The sequence below is a fragment of the Lithobates pipiens genome, unplaced genomic scaffold (assembly GCF_037356315.1).
Source record: "Lithobates pipiens isolate NorthernLeopardFrog02 unplaced genomic scaffold, aLitPip1_a1.2 Scaffold_8, whole genome shotgun sequence".
Taxonomy (NCBI): domain Eukaryota; kingdom Metazoa; phylum Chordata; class Amphibia; order Anura; family Ranidae; genus Lithobates; species Lithobates pipiens.
Window position 1 is genome coordinate 572,461,405 of NW_027507903.1, and position 23,152 is coordinate 572,484,556.

Here is a 23,152-nt window from a genome sequence, read left to right on the forward strand (position 1 = left end):
TATGCCTCTGATGGAAACCAAAAACATAAGACTCTGACCCAAAGACGTTCATGCGCTTTTTCAAGCTTCAAGCAACACAAAGCTCAGGTGTGAACAGGCACCATAGGATACAATGGGAATCCTCATGCAAAGCACTTCCATCGCTACAAATCAGTTATGTGTGAACCAGGGCTTACTGCAAAGAAGCCTGTCCATACAGAAATAAGAACTCTTTTCCTCCGGGGATAAAAAGTGCCACCTTGTCATTTGCAATGACCCCCTAAAGTGAACAATATTTTACATTCAGTATTATCATTAAAATTTTTAGTTTAGAATTTTTTTTCTGTTTTTGATAGATTTCTTTATCATTTTTTGGTTGATAATTCTGGAGCATGCTTAATGCATCCCCGCCCGGCTATTACCCTGTCCTAATATTGTGCAGCTTGTCTCCAGCTGGTCCAAAATCATTTAATTGCACGATTCTGGCATGTGATCTATACTGCATCTGTTTAGATAGAAATATACAAATCTGCCATTCTTTTCTAACAAAATGTCTCATTAAAGCAGCATTAAACCCAAAATCTAAAATATAATATATTGCAGCTTACCAATCATTAGATGTGGGTGCTGCATTTGTTTTATTTTCTTTGCCTCTTTCCCCCCCTCTGTTCTCACCTAGTAATTTGGCCAGCAACACACCTCCTGTATTAGTGAGGCACAACTCTGGAATAAGGAGCACAGGATGCACAGTCGGCAGCAGCATTGTCAATCTTAGATGTGTTATGGAATAGCAGATTTAAAATGGGGTACCCCTTAAAAAAAAAAAATTAAAAAGTCAACAGCTACAAATTCTGCAGCTGCTGGCTTTTAATAATCGGACACTTACCTGCCCCAGGGTCCAGCGATGCGGGGGAACGAAGCCCCCCCCCTCGTTCCCCGCTCCGCTCGCGGCGCCGTCATGCATACTGTGGGCACCCGGCTGTGGCTTCACAGCCGGGCACCCACTGCACATGCGCGAGCGGCGCAGGGCGCCATGATACGCGACACGTGACAGGTCCCAGGTGAATGTGCGGCGCAAGGGGAAGTGATGTCACCAGCCCGGGCAATGAAGAAGGCAGATTACGAGGGACCCCCTAGCAACCGGTATTTAGAGGTGATTAAAAAAAAAAATTTTTGCCAATTTTTTTTTTTTTTTATGAATTTTAAGCAGCTTTTCATTTTTTGGTGGCAACACCACTTTAAACACACAAACTCCAGCTCACACTTTATAATCCGAGCAAACAGTTTTTTTCCTTTTGGGATAAAGTTTTTACATAAATAAAAAGCTGATCATTTAACCACACCTGCCAGTGTTAAATAGTCAAATGGTTTGTCTCACCCTTGTAAACTGATACATTCTGCTGGAGAGCTTTTGAAAAACGTTTTGGCTAGATCGCCAGATAAAAATAGAATGATAGAAAGCCTAAAAAAAAGAAAATGAATGCAGCCATCACATTTAAGAATTGGTAAGCTGAAAAATAAATAAATATTTGCTTTTGGGTTTAACACTGCTTTAATTGTGTGTACATGCTTAAGCTGGCCACACAGGTCGAAATTTAGCCATATAATCTCTGTACAATTACAGTGCCTTGAAAAAGTATTCCTACCCTTTGAAATTTTCCACATTTTGTCATGGTACAACCAAAAATGTAAATGTATTTTATTGGTATTTTATGTGAAAGACCAACACAAAGTGGCACATAATTGTGAGGTGGAAGGAAAATGATAAATGTTTTTTATTTATTTTTTTACAAATACATATCTGAAAAGTGCATTTGTATTCGGCCCCCTGATACCCCTAATTAAAATCTAATGGAACCAATTGCCTTCAGAAATCACCTAATTAGTAAATAGAGTCCACCTGTGTGTAATTTAATCTCAGTATAAATTCAGCTGATCTGTGAAGCCCTCAGAGGTTTGTTAGAGAAGTTTAAAGCAGGGATTAGGTTGTAAAAAAAAAATATCCCAAGCTTTGAACATCTCACGGAGAACTGTTCAATCCATCATCTGAAAATGGAAAGAGTATGGCACAACTGAAAACCTACCAAGATATGGCCGTCCACCTAAACTGACAGGCAAGGAGAGCATTAATCAGAGAAGCAGCCAAGAGGCCCATGGTAACGCTGGAGGAGCTGCAGAGATCCACAGCTCAGGTCGTGCACTCCACAAATCTGGCCTTTAGGGAAGAGTGGCAAGAAGAAAGCCATTGTTGAAAGAAAGACATAAAAAGTCCCATTTGCAGTTTGCGATAAACCGTGAGGGGGACAAACATGGGGAAGAAGATGCTCTGGTCAGATGAGACCAAAATGTAACTTTTTGGCCTAAAAGCAAAACTCTATGTGTGGAAGAAACCTAACACTGCACATCACCCTGAACACACCATCCCCACCGTGAAACATGGTGGTGGCAGGACAATGACCCTAAACATACAGCCAGAGCTACATTGGAATGGTTTAGATCAAAGCATATCCATGTTTTAGAAAAGCCTAGTCAAAGTCCAGACCTAAATCCAATTGATAATCTGTGGTACTGGCAAGACTTGAAAATTGCTGTTCATGGATGCTCTCCATTAGTGATGGACGAACGTTTCGCCCGGCGGTCGTTTCGCGGCGAATTTCCGACATTCGCGGTCCGCACGTTCGAACGCCTTTTTCCGTCGTTCGCCGCGGCGGACTTACGTGTTTAATGTATACAAGAACTTTAACCTTTGGTGACACGTTTATCATGTGATACAGGACAGCCAATTGAGACATGACAGCACATGGACACTTGGACATTCCCCCTAACCTATAAATACACCCGATCCGGTGGCCATTTTACATTCTTTCTTCTGTTACGATAGGGACAGGTTCCTGTGTGGAGTAGGGAGAGATAAACCACTAGCTATTTGGTACACAAAAGTTCTTTTCAGGACTGGTATAGGTGTTAGGTGTTGATAGGTTTGCTGTGCTGCTGATTCTTGCAGCAGCCTGAGTGTCTTTTGTTAGTTTAGAGAAAGGGAAAGGACGGTGTATGCTACAGGGACAGCCAGATTAGTCTTTCATCATCATCATCATCATCATCATCATTAGCTGTTACTATCAAGGTCCACAAAAGAGCTGTTCCAGTAACCACTAATCGTTCTCTTTTTTTGCCAATTTGTATAGGGACAGGAAGGAAGCAGTGTTGTCAGGCAGTGAGGGTAATTTTAAAGACTTGCTGTTATTATTAGTTCCACAAAGGTTCTTTTCAGGACTGGTATCAGTGGTACAGTAATAGGCTTGTACATGTATAATATTCTTTCTTCCAAATATAGAAAGGATATTATACTTGACTGCTGCCCTTCTGCTGCAGTCTGCTAAACATTCACAACTCACTTGTTCCACAAAAGTTCTTATAAGGACTGGTAACTTGGTATAGGGTGCTACGGTACATAGGCTTGAGTGCGGTACAGTCTGCTGTTCTGTAAGGACCGCTATCGGTCCACAATAGATAGGGTTGACGTGCACCACTGCTGACCGCTGCCCTATACTGCAGCAGTCCTTCAGCGGTATAGGGACTGACGTACAGTCTGCTAATCACTAACACACAACCTGCTTGTTCCACAAAAGTTCTTATAAGGACTGGTAACTTGGTATAGGGTGCTACGGTACATAGGCTTGAGTGCGGTACAGTCTGCTGTTCTGTAAGGACCGCTATCGGTCCACAATAGATAGGGTTGACGTGCACCACTGCTGACCGCTGCCCTATACTGCAGCAGTCCTTCAGCGGTATAGGGACTGACGTACAGTCTGCTAATCACTAACACACAACCTGCTTGTTCCACAAAAGTTCTTATAAGGACTGGTAACTTGGTATAGGGTGCTACGGTACATAGGCTTGAGTGCGGTACAGTCTGCTGTTCTGTAAGGACCGCTATCGGTCCACAATAGATAGGGTTGACGTGCACCACTGCTGACCGCTGCCCTATACTGCAGCAGTCCTTCAGCGGTATAGGGACTGACGTACAGTCTGCTAATCACTAACACACAACCTGCTTGTTCCACAAAAGTTCTTATAAGGACTGGTAACTTGGTATAGGGTGCTACGGTACATAGGCTTGAGTGCGGTACAGTCTGCTGTTCTGTAAGGACCGCTATCGGTCCACAATAGATAGGGTTGACGTGCACCACTGCTGACCGCTGCCCTATACTGCAGCAGTCCTTCAGCGGTATAGGGACTGACGTACAGTCTGCTAATCACTAACACACAACCTGCTTGTTCCACAAAAGTTCTTATAAGGACTGGTAACTTGGTATAGGGTGCTACGGTACATAGGCTTGAGTGCGGTACAGTCTGCTGTTCTGTAAGGACCGCTATCGGTCCACAATAGATAGGGTTGACGTGCACCACTGCTGACCGCTGCCCTATACTGCAGCAGTCCTTCAGCGGTATAGGGACTGACGTACAGTCTGCTAATCACTAACACACAACCTGCTTGTTCCACAAAAGTTCTTATAAGGACTGGTAACTTGGTATAGGGTGCTACGGTACATAGGCTTGAGTGCGGTACAGTCTGCTGTTCTGTAAGGACCGCTATCGGTCCACAATAGATAGGGTTGACGTGCACCACTGCTGACCGCTGCCCTATACTGCAGCAGTCCTTCAGCGGTATAGGGACTGACGTACAGTCTGCTAATCACTAACACACAACCTGCTTGTTCCACAAAAGTTCTTATAAGGACTGGTAACTTGGTATAGGGTGCTACGGTACATAGGCTTGAGTGCGGTACAGTCTGCTGTTCTGTAAGGACCGCTATCGGTCCACAATAGATAGGGTTGACGTGCACCACTGCTGACCGCTGCCCTATACTGCAGCAGTCCTTCAGCGGTATAGGGACTGACGTACAGTCTGCTAATCACTAACACACAACCTGCTTGTTCCACAAAAGTTCTTATAAGGACTGGTAACTTGGTATAGGGTGCTACGGTACATAGGCTTGAGTGCGGTACAGTCTGCTGTTCTGTAAGGACCGCTATCGGTCCACAATAGATAGGGTTGACGTGCACCACTGCTGACCGCTGCCCTATACTGCAGCAGTCCTTCAGCGGTATAGGGACTGACGTACAGTCTGCTAAACACTAATACACAACCTGCTTGGTCCACAAAAGTTCTTATAAGGACTGGTAACTTGGTATAGGGTGCTACGGTACATAGGCTTGAGTGCGGTACAGTCTGCTGTTCTGTAAGGACCGCTATCGGTCCACAATAGATAGGGTTGACGTGCACCACTGCTGACTGCTGCCCTATACTGCAGCAGTCCTTCATCGGTATAGGGACTAAGAGTTTTGTCACAGGGTCATTTAAAAAATGACAGGCAGAGGAAGAGGCAGGCCCTTCCGCAGGGGTGGTAGGGGTAGGGCAGGAGCAACAGGCTTGAGCCAAAGTGGGAAGTTGCAGAAGGTGCGTTCAATTACTTTAAAGGATGCACCAGACTTGGTTGAGTGGCTCGCTCAGCCTTACTCTTCTGCACCCTCCTCATCCTCTCGATCTGCACCCTCTTCTTCACTCTCTGCTATGTGCACCCCCAAAGACACTACCACCAACAACACGACCACCACCACCACCACCACATACCTTCCGCTTGAGTCACTGGAATTATTTTCCGATCCATATCAAGAGGACATTTCTGATGCGCAGCCACTCTTGGTATTGGATCAGGAAGAGGAGGTAGCAACAAGCGCTACTCAGCAGTCTGACGACAGTACCCAGATCAGCCCAAGGAGGAGGTTGGTCCCCGGTGTTGCTGCCTACTCCGAGATCTCTACTTATAGCGGTGGGGAAGGTGACGTTGATGATGACGTGTCTAGTGATGTCACGTGGGTGCCCACAAGAGAGGAAGAGGAGGGGAGTTCAGAGGGAGATATGGACCAGCAGATAGGGAGGAGAAGCAGGAATAACTTACATTGCACAGGAGGGACAAAGCAGACTGCAAATGTATCAGGAGCGAGTCATCGACCATGTACGGTCACATCTGGCGCTCCCAGGACACCGGCACATGGCTCCGCAGTGTGGGCTTTTTTTAACGTGTCCGCTGCTGACAATAGCGTTGCCATCTGCAATCTTTGCAGTCAACGCGTTAGTCGCGGTAAGCCCAATACTCACCTAGGGACGACCGCCTTAAGAAGGCACATGAGCAGCCATCACCGAGCCCAGTGGGAGCAACGGAACACACAAAGCCACACTGCAGGCTCTCACCGTCCAGCCTCGTCTTCTACTTCTCCTTCTCCTCTCTCCTCACAATTGTCCTCCACTCCACCTTCCATCACGCCAAGCTCACATTTTTCTGCAAAAAGGCAGGCTTCCGTGGGCCTAATGTTTGAGCGTAAAAAAATGATGACGCCGGATAACCCTCTTGCCCAACGGTTGGCGGCTGGCTTGTCAGAACTCATAGCCCGCCAACTACTGCCATATAAACTGGTGGACTCGGAGGCCTTTCGCAAATTTGTGGCCATTGGAACACCACAATGGAAGGTCCCAGGAAGGAAGTATTTCTCAGAGAAGGGCATCCCAGAGCTATATGGCCATGTTCAGCGGCAAGTGAATGTATCTCTGGCACACAGTGTCGGTGCCAAGATACATCTGACCACAGACACGTGGTCTAGCAAACACGGGCAGGGAAGGTATATCAGTTTTACTGCCCACTGGGTGAACCTTCTGACGGCCGTCAAGCATGTAACCCGTGGCACCCGTGTAGATTTGGTTTTACCGCCACGGATTGCATGCAGGCCTGACTCTTCTTCTCCTCCTCCTACTCCATCCTCCTCCCTCTCCTCCTCAGCTGCCTCCTCCTTTTCCGCTGCTAGCGTCTCTTCCGCTGCACCGCCCAAGCTCCCCAGAACCTATTCCACATGCCAGGTGAGACGTTGCCATGCCGTGCTGCGTCTGTTGTGCCTGGAAGCAAAGAGCCACACTGGCCCGGCACTCCTTTCAGCTTTGCGTTCACGGGCAGATGAGTGGCTAACACCGCTCAATTTGACAGTTGGTAAAGTGGTGTGTGACAACGGTGCCAATCTGCTTAGCGCATTGAAACAGGGCAAAATCACGCACGTGCCGTGCATGGCACACGTCTTAAACTTGGTCGTGCAGCGATTCCTTGTCAAATACCCTGGGGTCCAGGACATCTTGCGGCAGGCAAGGAAAATCTCGGCCCATTTCAGAAGATCTTACACGGCCATGGCTCGCCTTGCTGACATTCAGCGGCGACACCATCTGCCGGTCAGACGTCTTATTTGCGATTGCCCGACGCGATGGAACTCAACCTTCTATATGCTTGATAGGCTGCTCCAGCAGAAACGTGCAGTTAACGTCTACCTGTATGAACTCTGCGAAAGAAACGGTTCTGGGGAGCTGGGTTTTTTTTCACCGCGCCAGTGGCTGCTCATGCGCGACACATGCAGACTTCTGCGGCCATTTGAGGAGATCACCAAACTGGTCAGTCGCAGCCATGGCGCCATCAGTGACATGGTACCTTATGCCTTCTTTCTGGAGCGTGCATTGCGTCGTGTCATTGATCAGGCTGTGGAGGAGCAGGAGCGGGAAGATGAGGAAGTCGCAATGCTGGATGAATTCCCAGGGGGGGCTACTCTATCTGAGACAAGTCAACAACAGGAGTCTGATGAGGAGTCAGAGGAGGATGGTGCCGGGGCGGATGAGCAGGAGCAAGAAGAGCATGCTTTAAACCTTTCTGGGATCCCTGTTGTGCGAGGATGGGGAGAGGAGAATGAAGAGGACGACATTATCCTGGATGATGAGCAGGAGCCAGGCCACCACACCGCTTCCACTTTAGTGCAAATGGGGGCCTTCATGCTCCAGTGTTTTAATAGGGACCCCCGTATAAAAAGCATGAGGGTCAAGGACCAGTACTGGGTGGCAACGTACTTAGACCCCCGGTACAAACACAAAATGGCGGAAATGTTACCGCCGTCGCAGAGGGCTGTCAGAATGCAGCACTTCCAGGCCTTGCTTCGAGAAATGCTGCATTCTGCTTTTGCGTGCGCTGGCAGAGGAGCAATTCCCACTCCCAGAGAAGGATTTGCGGGTACCAATCCAACAGCGCCTGCAAGAAGAGGCCGGTTTGAAGATGTGTTGGTGACTTCGGATATGAGGTCATTCTTTCAGCCGACCCATCGACAGGTGTCATCCGGATCCAGCATCAGGGAACGCCTAGACCGTCAGGTGTCCGACTACATTGGGTTAACGGCCGATGTGGACGCTCTGAGGAGTGATGAACCCCTAGACTACTGGGTGGGCAGGCTTGACCTCTGGCCAGAGCTTGCCCAATTTGCAATCGAACTGTTGGCTTGCCCCTCATCCAGTGTCCTGTCCGAAAGGACGTTCAGCGCAGCAGGGGGGATTGTGACCGATAAGCGTACTCGCCTAGCTCACGACAGTGTTAACTACCTCACATTTCTAAAAATGAATGAGGCATGGATCTCGGAGGAATTCAACACATGTGACCAGTAGACCATGTATATGTCTATAAACTATTTTTTTAATCAAGCACACAGACCTTCTTAATTCATTTGGCTCACTTCCTTGACCCAAAAAAGCACACCGTACTATATGCCCCTACCCTCCTCTTTGAAGAGGTTGAGCGGTGTCATATTTCTACTGGGGCTGCTTATGATATCCCTGTGCTGTGCTGACTTCCTCCTGGGGGTTCTTATTATGAAGGGATCACACTATCCCTGTGCTGTGCTGACTTCCTCCTGGGGGTTCTTATTATGAGGGGATCACACCATCCCTGTGCTGTGCTGACTTCCTCCTGGGGCTGCTTACGGTGCTGCTGTCAGCGCTGTATGTCACGGTGCTGCTGTCAGCGCTGTATGTCACGGTGCTGCTGTCAGCGCTGTATGTCACGGTGCTGCTGTCAGCGCTGTATGTCACGGTGCTGCTGTCAGCGCTGTATGTCACGGTGCTGCTGTCAGCGCTGTATGTCACGGTGCTGCTGTCAGCGCTGTATGTCACGGTGCTGCTGTCAGCGCTGTATGTCACGGTGCTGCTGTCAGCGCTGTATGTCACGGTGCTGCTGTCAGCGCTGTATGTCACGGTGCTGCTGTCAGTGCTCTGTATTACGGTGCTGCTGTCAGATGCCTCTATCACGGTGCATGTGTCATTCCGGTATGTCACGCTGCTGGTGATCATCTCCTGCACCCTCTTCTTTGCCTACCCTGGTCCCTGACCTTCCCTCTCCTCCATTGCCTTCATTAGCTCCATAGTCCTGAATTGTTAGAACAATTTCCCAAATAAAATAAAAATGCTTGTAGTTATCGATCCCAAATTCACCTCATACATGTATTATGTCATTGTCCAGATGGTGGGACTACGTTTTACCCCCTAATAATTACCACGTGGCCGCAAATTCGACATGAAGGTTTGCAAAGTTCGCCTCCCATTGAAGTCAATGGGGCCCGCGGCGAACGTTCGGTTTCGCGAACGTTTGGGTCCGTTCGCATTTCGCTTTCGCGAAACGTCCCGTCGGAAGTTCGTCCATCACTACTCTCCATCCAATCTAACAGAGCTTGATGTACTTTGCAAAGAAGAATGGGCAAAAATGTGACTCTCTAGATGTGCAAAGATGGTAGAGACATCCCCAAAAAGACTTGCAGCTGTAATTGCTGTGAAAGGTGGTTCTACAAAGTATTGACTCAGGGGGGCTGAATACAAATGCACGCCACAGTTTTCAAATATTTATTTGTTAACAATGTTGAAAACAATTTATCATTTTCCTTCCACTTCACAATTATGTGCCACTTTGTGTTGGTCTATCACATAAAATCCCAATAAAATACATTTATGTCTTTGGTTGTAACATGACAAAATGTGGAAAATGTCAAGGGGTATGAATACTTTTTCAAGGCACTGTAAATGTATTAAACCCTTCAAATTTGAAGGCCAGCCCATATAGTCCATTGAGCTTTTATCCATCAAGCAGGACCTAGGTCTACATACCATAGTTCTTAGTGGATCTTAAGGAGATTGTACAATCAGATTGTAATGATACGTTACTTCCTCAAACTCAATCTATCAGGAACCAAGCTCATAATATTTCCTCCCCCGTGTGCCCCTTCCCCTGATCTCTATGTTAAGATCAATGGCACAGGCAGATAAGAGCAGAAGATCCCGGGAGTGGCACATCAGAACAAGACCTGCTGTGTTTAGACAAATGGCATTTTCAGCCTGGACCCCCGCAAGGCCAAACAAGGCCCCAGTGCATTTGATTCCCCCCACTGCAGCTTACTCATGGGGATGGCAAGATTAATGGCACAACCATCAACCCGTCCCCACATGCCAGGGTGCTAGGTGTAGTCCTGGACTCTGAACTCTTTATTCGGCCCCACATCCAATCACATTCCAATGCTTGCCGTCTCAACCTCCGCAACATCTCCAGAATACGCCCCTTCCTAACCAATGAAACCACAAAGCTCCTAATCCACTCCCTGGTCATCTCTCACCTCGACTACTGCAACTCCCTCCTCTTTGGTTTACTTTTAAATAGGCTATCCCTTATGTAGTCTATCATGAATGCTGCTGCCAGACTCATCTACCTCACCAACCGTTCAGTGTCTGCTACCCCTCTCTGTCAATCCCTCCACTGGCTTCCACTCACCCAACAAATTCAATTCAAAATACTAACAATAACTTACAAAGCCATCCACAACTCTACCCCCAGCTACATCACTAACCTACTCTCAGAATATCAACCCAGTCGTCCAATTGGTTCCTCCCATGACATCCTACTTTCTAGATCTTTCATCGCCTCTCATACTTGCTTCCAGGACTTCTTTTGAGCCTCTATCATCCTTTGGATCTCCCTACCCCAATCTGTCCAGGTATCTCCAACTCTATTCACTTTTAGGCGATCCCTGAAAACTTTTCGCTTCAGAGAAGCCTATCCTGCCTTCACCTAACAACTGTACTTTTAATTTCTTCATCAGCTCACCCCCCACAGTTATCAGCCTTTGTATCACTTGACCCTCCCCTTTTAGATTCTAAACTCTAACAAGCAGGGCTCTCTCATTCCTTCTGTATTGAAATGTATTGTAACTGTACTTTCTGCCCTCATGTTGTAAAGCGTTACGCAAACTGTTGGCGACATATACACTCACCAACCACTTTATTAGGTACAACTGTTCAATTGCATGGTAACTCAAATTGCTAATAAGACAATCACATGGTGGCAACTCAATGCATTTAGGCATCTAGATGTGGTGAAGACGACTTGCTGAAGTTCAAACCGAGCATCAGAATGGAGAGGAAAGGGGATTTAAGTGACTTGGAACATGGCATGGTTGTTGGTGCCAGATGGGCTGGTCTGATCTACTGAGATTTTTACGCACAACCATCACTCGGGTTTACAGAGAATGGTCTGAAAAATTGAAAATATCCAGTGTGTGGCAGTTGTATAGACAAAAATGCCTTGTTGAGGTCAGAGGAGAATGGGCAGACTGGTTTGAAATGATAGAAAGGCAACAGTAACTCAAATAACCACTTGTTACAACTAAGGTATGCAGAATACCATCTCTGAACGTACAACACCTTGAATAAGATGGGCTACAGCAGCAGAAGACCACACAGGGTGCCACTCCTGTCAGCTAAGAACAGGAAACTGAGGCTACAATTCGCACAGGCTCACCAAAATGAAACAATAGAAGATTGGAAAAACGTTGCCTGGTCTGATGAGTGTCGATTTCAGCTGCGACATTCAGATGGTAGGGTCAGAATTTTGCGTAAACAACATGAAAGCATGGATCCATCCTGTTTTGTTTCAACGGTTCAGGATGGGGTTGTAATGGTGTGCGGGATATTTCTTGGCACACATTGGGCTCCTTAGTACCAATTGAGCATCTTTTAAATGCCACGGCTAGGGATGAGCCCAGTGTTCGATTTGAACCCATGTTCGAATCGAACATCGTCCGTTCGTCGAAACCAGAACTTTGTGGGCCGCTCGCATCAAATTCGTGTGATATGAACGGCCCACAATGCACTGCGCCAGTCGCAGTGCATTGCTGGCTGATGATTGGCCAAGCATGCACTGTGACACCGCATGCTTGGCCAATTACAGCGCCGGAAGCGAGGAGAGCCATAATTGGCCACAGGTTGGATGCCTGTGGCCAATTATAGCTCAGGGGGTTTAGTACATGCCCCACACTATATAAGGCTGCCAGCGCCAGCGCTGGAAGCGAGGAGAGCCATAATTGGCCACAGGTTGGATGCCTATGGCAATTATAGCTCAGGGGGTTTAGTACATGCCCCACACTATATAAGGCTGCCAGCGCAGCGGCCTTGTGTAGTGTGTTGTGGCGTTCATAGAGAGAAGGATAGGCAGGGACAGTGTCAGCTGTGCTTTACTTCTTTAGATACCACTGTTACAGTGAGTGTAGTGTTCAGGGAGAGAACAGGATAGGCAGAGACAGTGTCAGCTTTGCTTTGCCCCCCCCCCCCCCCATTGCTGGTGTTGTGTAGTTGATTTGTGCAACACAGGCATCTGCCTAATATTCAGTCAGTGTAGTGTGCCTCCTGCACAGCATACACCTGAATCTACCCCCTTGTTGCTGGTGTTGTGTAGTTCATTTGTGCAACACAGGCATCTGCCTAACATTAACTTAACATATTTTGGGTGCGGGGTTCCCCTTAATATCCATACAAGACCCAAAGGGGCTGGTAATGGGCTGGGGTAGGGGGGCTGATGGGGTAGCCATGCCATTTTTCTCAAAGATTTTAAACCATATTGCAAGGACAAGACATTTCATTAAAGCCGCAAGCAGTTTTAAATGGCTTTTTTTCCTTTACAAATGTCATTTTGTGCAGTGACTGTTCTAAACACGGGAAACACATGCCACTTCACAGGCATATTTTAGACACCCCCCAGGTACGATATTTAAAGGAATATTTCACTTTTTTTTCACTTTATGCATCATTAAAATGACTGCTCCAGAAGAATCGTCAGTTTTTAAAACTTCTTTTTGCATTGATCCATGTCCCCTGGGGCAGGACCCGGGTCCCCAAACCCTTTTTAGGACAATAACTTGCATATTGGCCATTATAATTAGCACTTGAGATTTCGAACGTTCGCGTCCATTGTAATTAATAGGGTTCTAACGTTCATGCAAACTTTCGGTCCGTTCGCAGGTTCTGATGCGAACCGAACTGGGGGGTGTTCGGCTCATCCCTAGTCACGGCCTACCTGAGTATTGTTGCTGAACATGTCCATCCCTATGACTACAGTGTACCCATCTTCTGATGGCTCCTTCCAGCAGGATAATGCACCATGTCACAAAGGTCGAATCATCTCACCACTGGTTTCTTGAACATGACAATGAGGTCGCTGTACTCCAATGGCCTCCATAGTCACCAGATCTCAATACAATAGAGCACCTTTGGCATGTGGTAGAAAGGGAAATATACATTTTGGATGTGCAGCCGACAAATTTGCAGCAACTGAGTGATTCTATCATGTCACTATGGACCAAAATCTCTGAGGTATGTTTCCAACACCTTGTTGAATCTATGCCATGAAGTATTAGGGCGGTTCTGAAGGCAAAATGGGGTCCACTCTGGTACTAGCAAGGTGTACCTAATAAAATGGCTGGTGAGTGTAAATCCTGTATAATAATAATAACAATACCTGCATCTACTAGGTGATGTTTTTTTATGGTATCAGTCATTTATAGGATCAGTACACCCATAACTGACATTTCTGAGTTTGTAGTAGGTGATGAGGAGTTAAACCGTATGACAATTTCTTTTATCTCTCAGGGGTATAGGGGATTGAGTTTCTGGGCTCGTACCCCTGATGTAGTCATTATGCGAGGCTCTCACTCTGCCTTTTGGATTTTTATTATTTATTTTATGTTATAGAAAATGTAACAAGAGGAGCTAGAACACACAAAGATGGGTGAGAACATACAAAAGCCACAGGTGAACAGGAGTTTGGATGTATGGAAGGGAGACCTCACGGTTGGAGTAACAGACATACAACATGTAAGACAAGGGCTAACTTATCCCACCATATTCTACTTATATTTAAAATATCACATTGGGGTAGACTGACCCTTTAGATCAGGGGTGCCCAACCTTTTGAGGAGCGAGGGCCACTTTATTGACTTGGTAACTGGTCGTGGCCACAATGAGCGTAAAGGGGGGATGGCAGGTCTGTGTCCACTCTGCATATGTAGAGCAGACACGGGTGCAACCCGCTCTACCCTAAGGACCCTCTGATCCACCCAGATGGAAGGGGACAGATCCCCTTCTGTTTTCTTTTAAGGAGATCGGATTGCAAATAGGCGGGTGTAAACGGACTCAAGTCCGTTTACAACGGCCACTCTATAGAGGTGAATGGTGAGTCCACCTGAAAAACAAACAGGCAGACCTGATCGAACCAATCATGTGAAAGGGGCTTAAGACTGCTTTCACACTGATGCACAGCAGTTAACCTGCCCCTCAACTGACCTCAATCTTCACTTCTTCCTCAGGATTCCTGCAGCTGGCTGGTACTGCTGACAGGTGCTGGTACTGCTGGCTGGTACTACTGGCAGGTACTGGTACTGCTGGCTGGTACTGCTGACAGTTACTGCTGGCTGGTACTGGTACTGCTGGTGGGTACTGCTGACTGGCACTGCTGGCTAGTACTGCTGGTGGGTACTGATACTGCTGGCTGGTACTGATACTGGTGGCTGGTACTGGTACTGCTTGCGGGTACTGCTGGCTGGTACAGGTACAGCTGGTTTATACTGCTGGCTGGTACTGATGACTGGTACGGATGGTGGGTACTGGTACTGCTGGCGGGTACTTCGGATGGGTACTGGTACTGATGACTGGTACTACTGGCTGGTACCAGTACTGTTGGTACTGGTACTGCTGGCTGGTACTGTTGGTTGGTACTGGTGAAGGAGCTGGCGCTATACAGGAAGCATCGGCTCTGCTTCCTCTAGCGGTGGCTGCGTTCTTCGCACTATGCTCGGAGATAGTGGGTCAGGAACCTGTGATCTGGGCTTGCCAACCCACCATCTCACAGCAAGACATGGCGGGCCACATCAGAGGGCCCGCGGGCCAGCAATTGGGCAACCCTGCTTTAGATCCAGTGAGAGGTAACAGAACATTAACTGCATTGTAAAGGAAATCTATTTACCAAAACTAAGACCAGCAATACACGTTAAGATGTCTCCTGTTCAGTGTGGATGGAACAATCCTATTCAACGACTGTTGTATTCTGACATGGCACCTACAGCCGAATACCTGAAGAGTGACTGCATCTGATTGGGTGCACTCACCGATTGTGTAACAATTTCCAGTTTGGCTCTTTTGACAAAAGTCAACATATGTCGAGTCTGGTGGTCGACATGGCCACCCATGGCTCAAATTGGTCTAAAATTCAAGCCATGTATTGCAGATGTAGGCTAGGTTCACGCTGCTGTGATATGATTTGATCCGACTTTCTGTGTGATTATGTACTGTAGTGCTACTCGGAGGCAACTTTGATAAGGCTTGTATATTCAATAGGGACAAAATCGCACTGGAATCGCACCAAAGTAATACAGGAACCTTTTCCCAAATTGTTCCATGACGATTGGCTTTGATGTGAACAGGTGCCATTGAAACCATGGATTTCCATTGCCATGCGATTCTGTGGGACTCACACCACATCTAAAATAAACCAGGCCTCAGAAGGAGACCAAACGTCACAGCATACACATTAATTTTATAACATCATCATTGTAATAGCAATACAAACAATATTTATTTTGAAAAATCCAATAAAAGCTTACTCGTGTAGTGCCCACCACCTTTAGGTGGGTGCTAACAGGTTAGAGATAGGTGAAATTGCCAGTGCCTTACACTGTTTGTTTAGGCCTGGTGGGTTAATTTGTTTTGGGAGGAGTAGTAGAATATAGGGGGGCGGTGTGACCACCTGTACTCTGCCCCGGGAAAACCCTCCATTGCTTTCCCCAAGAATGTTCTGGAAAGGAGGCGGGCCAGGGACTGGAGTGCAGGCAGTGTATATTGCCCCTGGCCCAATCATTAATTTGTATGGACAGGGGCGGGACTGATATATATTCTGAGGTCACATGCTTCCTAGGGAAGGATGGGAAGAGACTGAGTCTAGTGAAGCAGCCAAAAATGTAACTCCAAGGAGCAGGCTCAAAGGCCTGGGGTTTCAGAGGCCCCAGTGCTGGAGAACAGGAACCTAACCGTAAAGCCTTGGGCTTCAGAGGCCCCAGTGCTGGATGGTCACAGCACATCAAGCCGTCCAAGAAACCCCAGGGGAATTAATACAGGCATCCCGGCTGGGATAGCCCTATATTCAAGACTCGGGAAGTAGCTGCAAAGCGGAAGGAGTAGACCGGAGTTGTCCTGGCCTTTCCTGAACTGGCCCGGGGAGGATCACAGGAGGCAAGATGGGCAGGTGAGTCCTGGGACTTCCAGCATCCAATTACAAAGGTGCTTTTCAGAGGAGTACTGGTCAATTCGCTAAGGGGAAGGGATCTAGCTACTCAGAGGAACTAGAAAGAGGAGGCAGCTCATACGTCCTATCACCACCATTACACATGGACTGCAGCAGAAGGAATAAAAGTTACCTGTTCTACTTTATTAACTGTGTCTGTTGCGAATCATGCGGGGTGGAAGAACGGATGCATGTTTGCAGTGCGCTACACTTGAAACATTTTTTTAATGTCGTGAGTGCTGCCTGTCTACAGGCCGTCTATTTCCACAACTTCCTGAAATCCTTACGTGATTTGCAGCTTCTCCTCTGATGTTTCCATTTCTAAGGACTACATATCCCATGATACCTTGCTCCCTGCAAGCAGTGATTCCTGTACTGGCTGTGCCTCCTGAAACTCCTCCTCTCTGTACCTCTGAAGATCAGAAGGCAGGCTCCCTGAAATGTGTGACATGCCAGTGCCTACTCACAGAGCATAGTGACTACGTGTCACAGAATTCAAGGACATCATTGCGAGGAGATCTTAACAAAGTACTGTAAGTTTACAAACTTCCAGATGATTTTGATTAACCACTTGCTGACCAGCAGTTTAACATTTACTGCTTGCCGGCGGCTTTGTTGTTCCCCCACTTCCTCTGGTTGGACGCAGCAGGAGATTGTCAGCAGACTTGCAGCCAATGATTTTGGCTGTGAACCTGCTGATGGTGTTAGTAAACACAGAACACAGATCTGGCTGCTTCTGCTTTCTGATCTCCCTTTCAGAGCTAAGATCAAAAAGAAAAGCCAGCCAGTCTGTGAGTACAGTCAGCCCACATACACTTGTTAGGCACATAGTTAACCCTTTGACTGCCCTCCTGATTACTCCTGTCACCCACATCACTGTATTAGTGTCACTAGCGATGTCAGATAGTGTCAGTCAATTAACGTACCTCCCAGCCAGAGTCAGTTAGCCCCAGTCCCTGATTGTCCGCCACACTATCATAGTCACAATAGAAATGTGATAGGCAGTCGGAAAGTTAGAGCTGCGTAAATTACAGTATATATGACGTAGTTTGTAAACTCTACAACTTTCACACAAACCAATTAATATACACTAATGCCGCGTACACACGACCGGACTTTCCGGCAGAAATAGAATAGGTCAGACGGAATCAGTCCATCAGACATTCCGATCATGTGTGGGATAATCCGATCGTTTTTCTTTTAAAAATTCAGACGGACCTAGAAATAGAACATGTTTAAAATCTGTCCGATGGACACAATTCCTATCGGGAAATCCGTTTGTCTGTATGCTGGTCCGACGGACCAAATACGAGGCAAAGGCAGCTATACTCTACTGGCTATTGAACTTCCTTTTCTAGTCCCGCCATAGGTCATCACGTTCAAAACGAACGGACTTTCGAACGGACTTTAGTCCGTTTGTGTGTGGGCAAGTCCGTTCCTTTGGAAGTCCGTCGTAACTCTGTCGAAAGTCTGTTTGGAAGACCGTCGGACCTTTTCTGCCGGAAAGTCCAGTTGTGTGTACACGGCATTATTGGGATTTTTATCACCAAAGACATGTAGCAGAATATACACTATATTACCAAAAGTATTGGGATGCCTACCTTTACACGCAAATTAATTATAATGGCATCCCAGTCTTAGTCCGTAGGGTTTAAGATTGAGTTGGCCCAACCTTTGCAGCTATAACAGCTTAAACTCTTCTGGGAAGGCTGTCCACAAGGTTTAGGTGCGTGTCTATGGGAAGGAAGGGGTCATTCCCAAACTGTTCCCACAAAGTTGGGAGCTTGATGCTGACGCCCTAAGAGTTCCCTTCACTGGAACTAAGGAGCCAAGCCCAACCCCTAAGAAACAACCTCACACCATAATTCCCCCTCCACTAAATTATTTGGGCCAGTGCACAAAACAAAGTCCATAAAGATACGGATGAGCAAGTTTGAGGTAGAGGAGCTTGACTAACCTGTACAGAGTCCTGGCCTCAACCCAATACAACAGCTTTAGGATGAATTAGAGCAGAGACTGTGAGCCAGGCCTTCTCATCCAACATCAGTGCCTGACTTCACAAATGTGCTTTTGGAAGAATTGTCAAACATTCCCACAGACACACTGCTAAACCTTGTGGAAAGCCTTCCCAGGAGAGTGGAAACTGTCATCGCTGCAAAGAGTGGGCCAACTCAATATTGAACCCTATGGACTAAGACTGGGATGGTATTAAAGTTCATGTGCGTGTAAAGGCAGGTGTCCCAAAACTTTTGGTAATGTAGTGTATTTTGGCCTAAATGTATGAATATATATATATATACTGGATATGTTTTATAACAGAAAGTAGAAATTATTATTTATTTATTTGAAATTTCATTTTTTTTTCATTTATATATAAAAACAAATTAAAAACCCAGTGGTTGATATACATTTTATTTGGGTAGAGTGTTGCATTAATGAGAACTTGCCAGTTAAAGTAGCGCTGTGCTAAATAGAAAAAATGCCTTGGTCATGAAGGGGGTAAAACCTTCCAGAGGTCAAGTGGTTTAAAAATAGTAGGCTAGAAATATCTGAAATTCAACGTGGAAACAAGTATATGATTTTATATTTTGACTATAGATATATTTTAATTCTGCATGGCACATGAACCAGTAGTATGTGGGAACGTATCTACCCTTTTTCTATCTACCTTTGTTATTGTGCATATTGCAATCTTCACAACAGGTTAGAGATAGATATGCAGATAGATAGATACTTAGATAGATACGTAGATATATAAATACCTAGATAGAAAGAAACTCAGATAGATACGATGATAACTAGATAGATAGATAGATAGATATAGATAGATATAGATAGATAGATAGATAGATAGATAGATAGATAGATAGATAGATAGATAGATAGATAGATAGAGTTAGATAGATAGATACTTAGATAGATATGTAGATAAATACAGTTAGATAGATATGTAGATATATACAGATAGAAAGAAAGATACTTAGATAGATACGTAGATAGATACAGATAGATAGATAGATAGATAGATAGATAGATACATAGATACATAGATATATAGATACTTAGATAGATACAGATAGATAGAAAAATACTTAGATAGATACGTAGATAGATAGATAGATAGATAGATACATAGATATATAGATACTTAGATAGATACAGATAGATAAGATAGAAAGATACTTAGATAGATAGATAGATACATAGATAGATAGAAAGATACTTAGATAGATACTTAGATAGATAGATAGATAGATAGATAGATAGATAGATAGATAGATAGATAGATAGATAGATAGATAGATAGATACATGCATACATACATACATAGAAAGCTACTTAGATAGATAGATAGATAGATAGATAGATAGATAGATAGATAGATAGATAGATAGATAGATAGATAGATAGATACATAGATACATAGATATATAGATACTTAGATAGATACAGATAGATAGAAAAATACTTAGATAGATACGTAGATAGATAGATAGATACATACATACATAGATACATAGATATATAGATACTTAGATAGATACAGATAGATAGATAGATACATACATACATACATACATACATACATACATACATAAATACATAGATATATAGATACTTAGATAGATACAGATAGATAGAAAGATACTTAGATAGATAGATAGATAGATAGATAGATAGATAGATACTTAGATAGATACATAGATATATAGATACTTAGATAGATACAGATAGATAGAAAAATACTTAGATAGATACGTAGATAGATAGATAGATACATACATACATACATAGATACATAGATATATAGATACTTAGATAGATACAGATAGATAGATACATACATACATACATACATACATAAATACATAAATACATAGATATATAGATACTTAGATAGATACAGATAGATAGAAAGATACTTAGATAGATAGATAGATAGATAGATAGATAGAGAGATACTTAGATACATAGATATATAGATACTTAGATAGATATGTGGATAGATAGATACTTAGATAGATAGATAGATAGATAGATAGATAGATAGATAGATAGATAGATAGCTACGTAGATAGAGAGATACTTAGATACATAGATATATAGATACTTAAATAGATATGTGGATAGATAGATACTTAGATAGATAGATAGCTATATAGATACTTAGATATATACATGGATAGACACTTAGATGGATATGTAGACAGATAGATAGATAGATACTTAAATACGTAGATAGATAGACACATAGATAGATCGATAGCAGCGGTGGCGAGTCCATAAGGGGCGCCACCCCCTAATCTTCATGTGGGAGCTGGACGCATAAAGTTTTACAAGGTTTTTTTTTTTTAAACATATAATTAGAGCTGGAGGATAGCCACAGATAGATAGATAAATAGATAGATAGATAGATAGATAAAAATACAATAATTGGTCATCATAACAACAAACCACACACTGTAAGACCTCATACACACTATTAGATTTTCTGCAGATTTTTGTCTTCAGATTTACCAAAACCATATAATATGAGGTCAAACCTTAAGAGTTTCAATTTGTATGCAATCAGGCAGAACCTTGCACTACATAGTTGAAGGTAAATCTAAAGGAAATTGAAAAAGAAAATTGTATAATGTATGGCCAGCGTTAGATAAGATATGTTGTGAAGGAAGATTTGAGAAGAGTGACCGTTGTGACACTCTGGATACACACAAAATCACCGACAATGGATAGAAGTCGGGGATATCTGTCTGATATTATTCTCTAAGCTGCATGTAGATTGGTTGTCTGCAAGCAAAACAACGAAGTGTCCTGGTAGAATTGCAGGGCTCAGGTCACTTCCAATCAGATACCTGCACTGCTCAAAGGGCAACAAACACAAACAAGCACTGATAGAACCGCACGAGGAGCGTAAACAGACTGCAGATCATTACTTCTCTCCCATCACATGTGATATTTCCAATAAAGAATTTTTGCCAGACTTTTGACAAATGACACACACACACACACTTATCCACACTCCTATGTAGATGACGCACACAAGCGCACACACGTAGACTGGTCTGACCTTTCGAAAGAACGAATGTGACCTCTCATCAACTCTTCCTACCCCTGCAACCTCTTATCACCTCCTATATAATGATTCTCACCTCTCACACCATCCAACTTATTTATATAACGTACAGCAACCAATCATAGTTCATATTCCCCCAAAAGTGAAATCATGTTGCTATGGGTTACCGCAGCGCACACATCATTTTGCTGTAGCACAGAATAAGCCCACCGTCTTCTGTCGCCTCCTTCTATAACTTGTATTACTCCTCGGAAATTCCTCCTCCTGTCTCTCCATCTAACCTGTCCCACTCCATACAGTTCCTTAGCAACTCCTCCATAGTGGCCCAGGACTTCTCACCATGGTAGCGTTGCTCGGGGTCCTTGGCCAGCTGGACGGCAATCTTGAGGCCGATGCCCGAAGAGCACCCGGTTATGAGGACAGTCTTCTTGCTGTTATTAGCCATTGTGCCTTGTTCTGTCTGAGCTGCCAACCCTCCTCTGTGAGAGATCCCGGATTATCATATTACCACGTGACAATCTACTGTCCCTTTTAACCTCTTCACTCCCTCCAGGGTCAAAGGTCCGCTCTACACTCGTTACGCCAGTGCAATTGTAACAACTTTATTATTACTAGCAGATTCTTTTTTTTTTATACTGAGTGGATACGTCAGATTTCATTACTGATAGATAAAAAAATATAAAAAAAAAAAGCAAAAAACCCCCCCAAAAATTGCCTTTCTGGGTGCTACCAAATATATATGAGATTTGTCTGCATTTATTAAAGTGCCTGAAATATCTACTGTCTGTCTTACCTCTAAGCCAACCAATGCACCCAATTCATCTAACTTAGTTATCTCTGGTCAATGCAGCAATGAGTTTGCATACGCATGTCCATGGATTGTTTTGCAATTCACACGAAAAACGATTTTTTATTTTTTTTAACCACTTGCCTACCGGGCACTTTTATGCCCCGTACACACAACTGATTTTCCCGTCGGAATAAACTCTGAAGGTTTCTCCGACGGAGTTCCAACGGAATTCCGCTGAAATTGTCTTGCGTACACACGATCACTCCAAAGTCCGATCCCCAAGAACGCGGTGACGTACAACCCGTATGATGGTACTAGAAAAAGGAAGTTCAATAGCCAATAGCTTCCGTCTCGTACTTGCTTCAGAGCATGCGTCGTTTTTGGTCCGTCGGAACAGCATACAGATGAGTGGTTTTCCCGTTAGGAATTGGTTCCGTCGGAAATATTTAAAACGTGTTCTTTTTCTAGGTCTGTCAGAATTTTCGAAAAAATAAAAAGTCAGATGAGGCGTACACAAGATCGGAATATACGATGAAAAGCTTCCGTCTGACTTTTTCTGTCGGACATTCCGCTCGTGTGTACACGGCATTATTCCCTTTCTTCCCAGGCCAATTTTCAGCTTCAATTTTCGAATGAAAAACAATTGTAAGAAGATCATCGTGCGTGTGCGAAACTGTTGCATACACACGGTAGGACAAAGTTGTCGGAAAATCCGACGTGATGAGGTTATTTTGTTACGATGGGACTACGTTCAGGCTATTAGCCAATAGCTTTGGTGTAGGAATTTGATCTGAGCATGCG

At 44.7% G+C, this 23,152-nt stretch overlaps 1 protein-coding gene across 1 annotated transcript in view; it reads right to left on the bottom strand.

The window, feature by feature from the left end:
* The window catches only part of RDH8 (retinol dehydrogenase 8), a 64,177-nt gene extending 42,130 nt beyond the window's left edge, over window positions 1-22,047 (bottom strand). The window contains exon 1 of the mRNA XM_077470181.1: window positions 21,901-22,047. Within this exon, the coding sequence (XP_077326307.1) occupies window positions 21,901-22,006 (106 nt within the window). The 5' untranslated portion in view covers window positions 22,007-22,047. The remainder of the gene's footprint in view (window positions 1-21,900) is intronic.
* Between the last annotated feature and the right edge of the window lie 1,105 nt (window positions 22,048-23,152).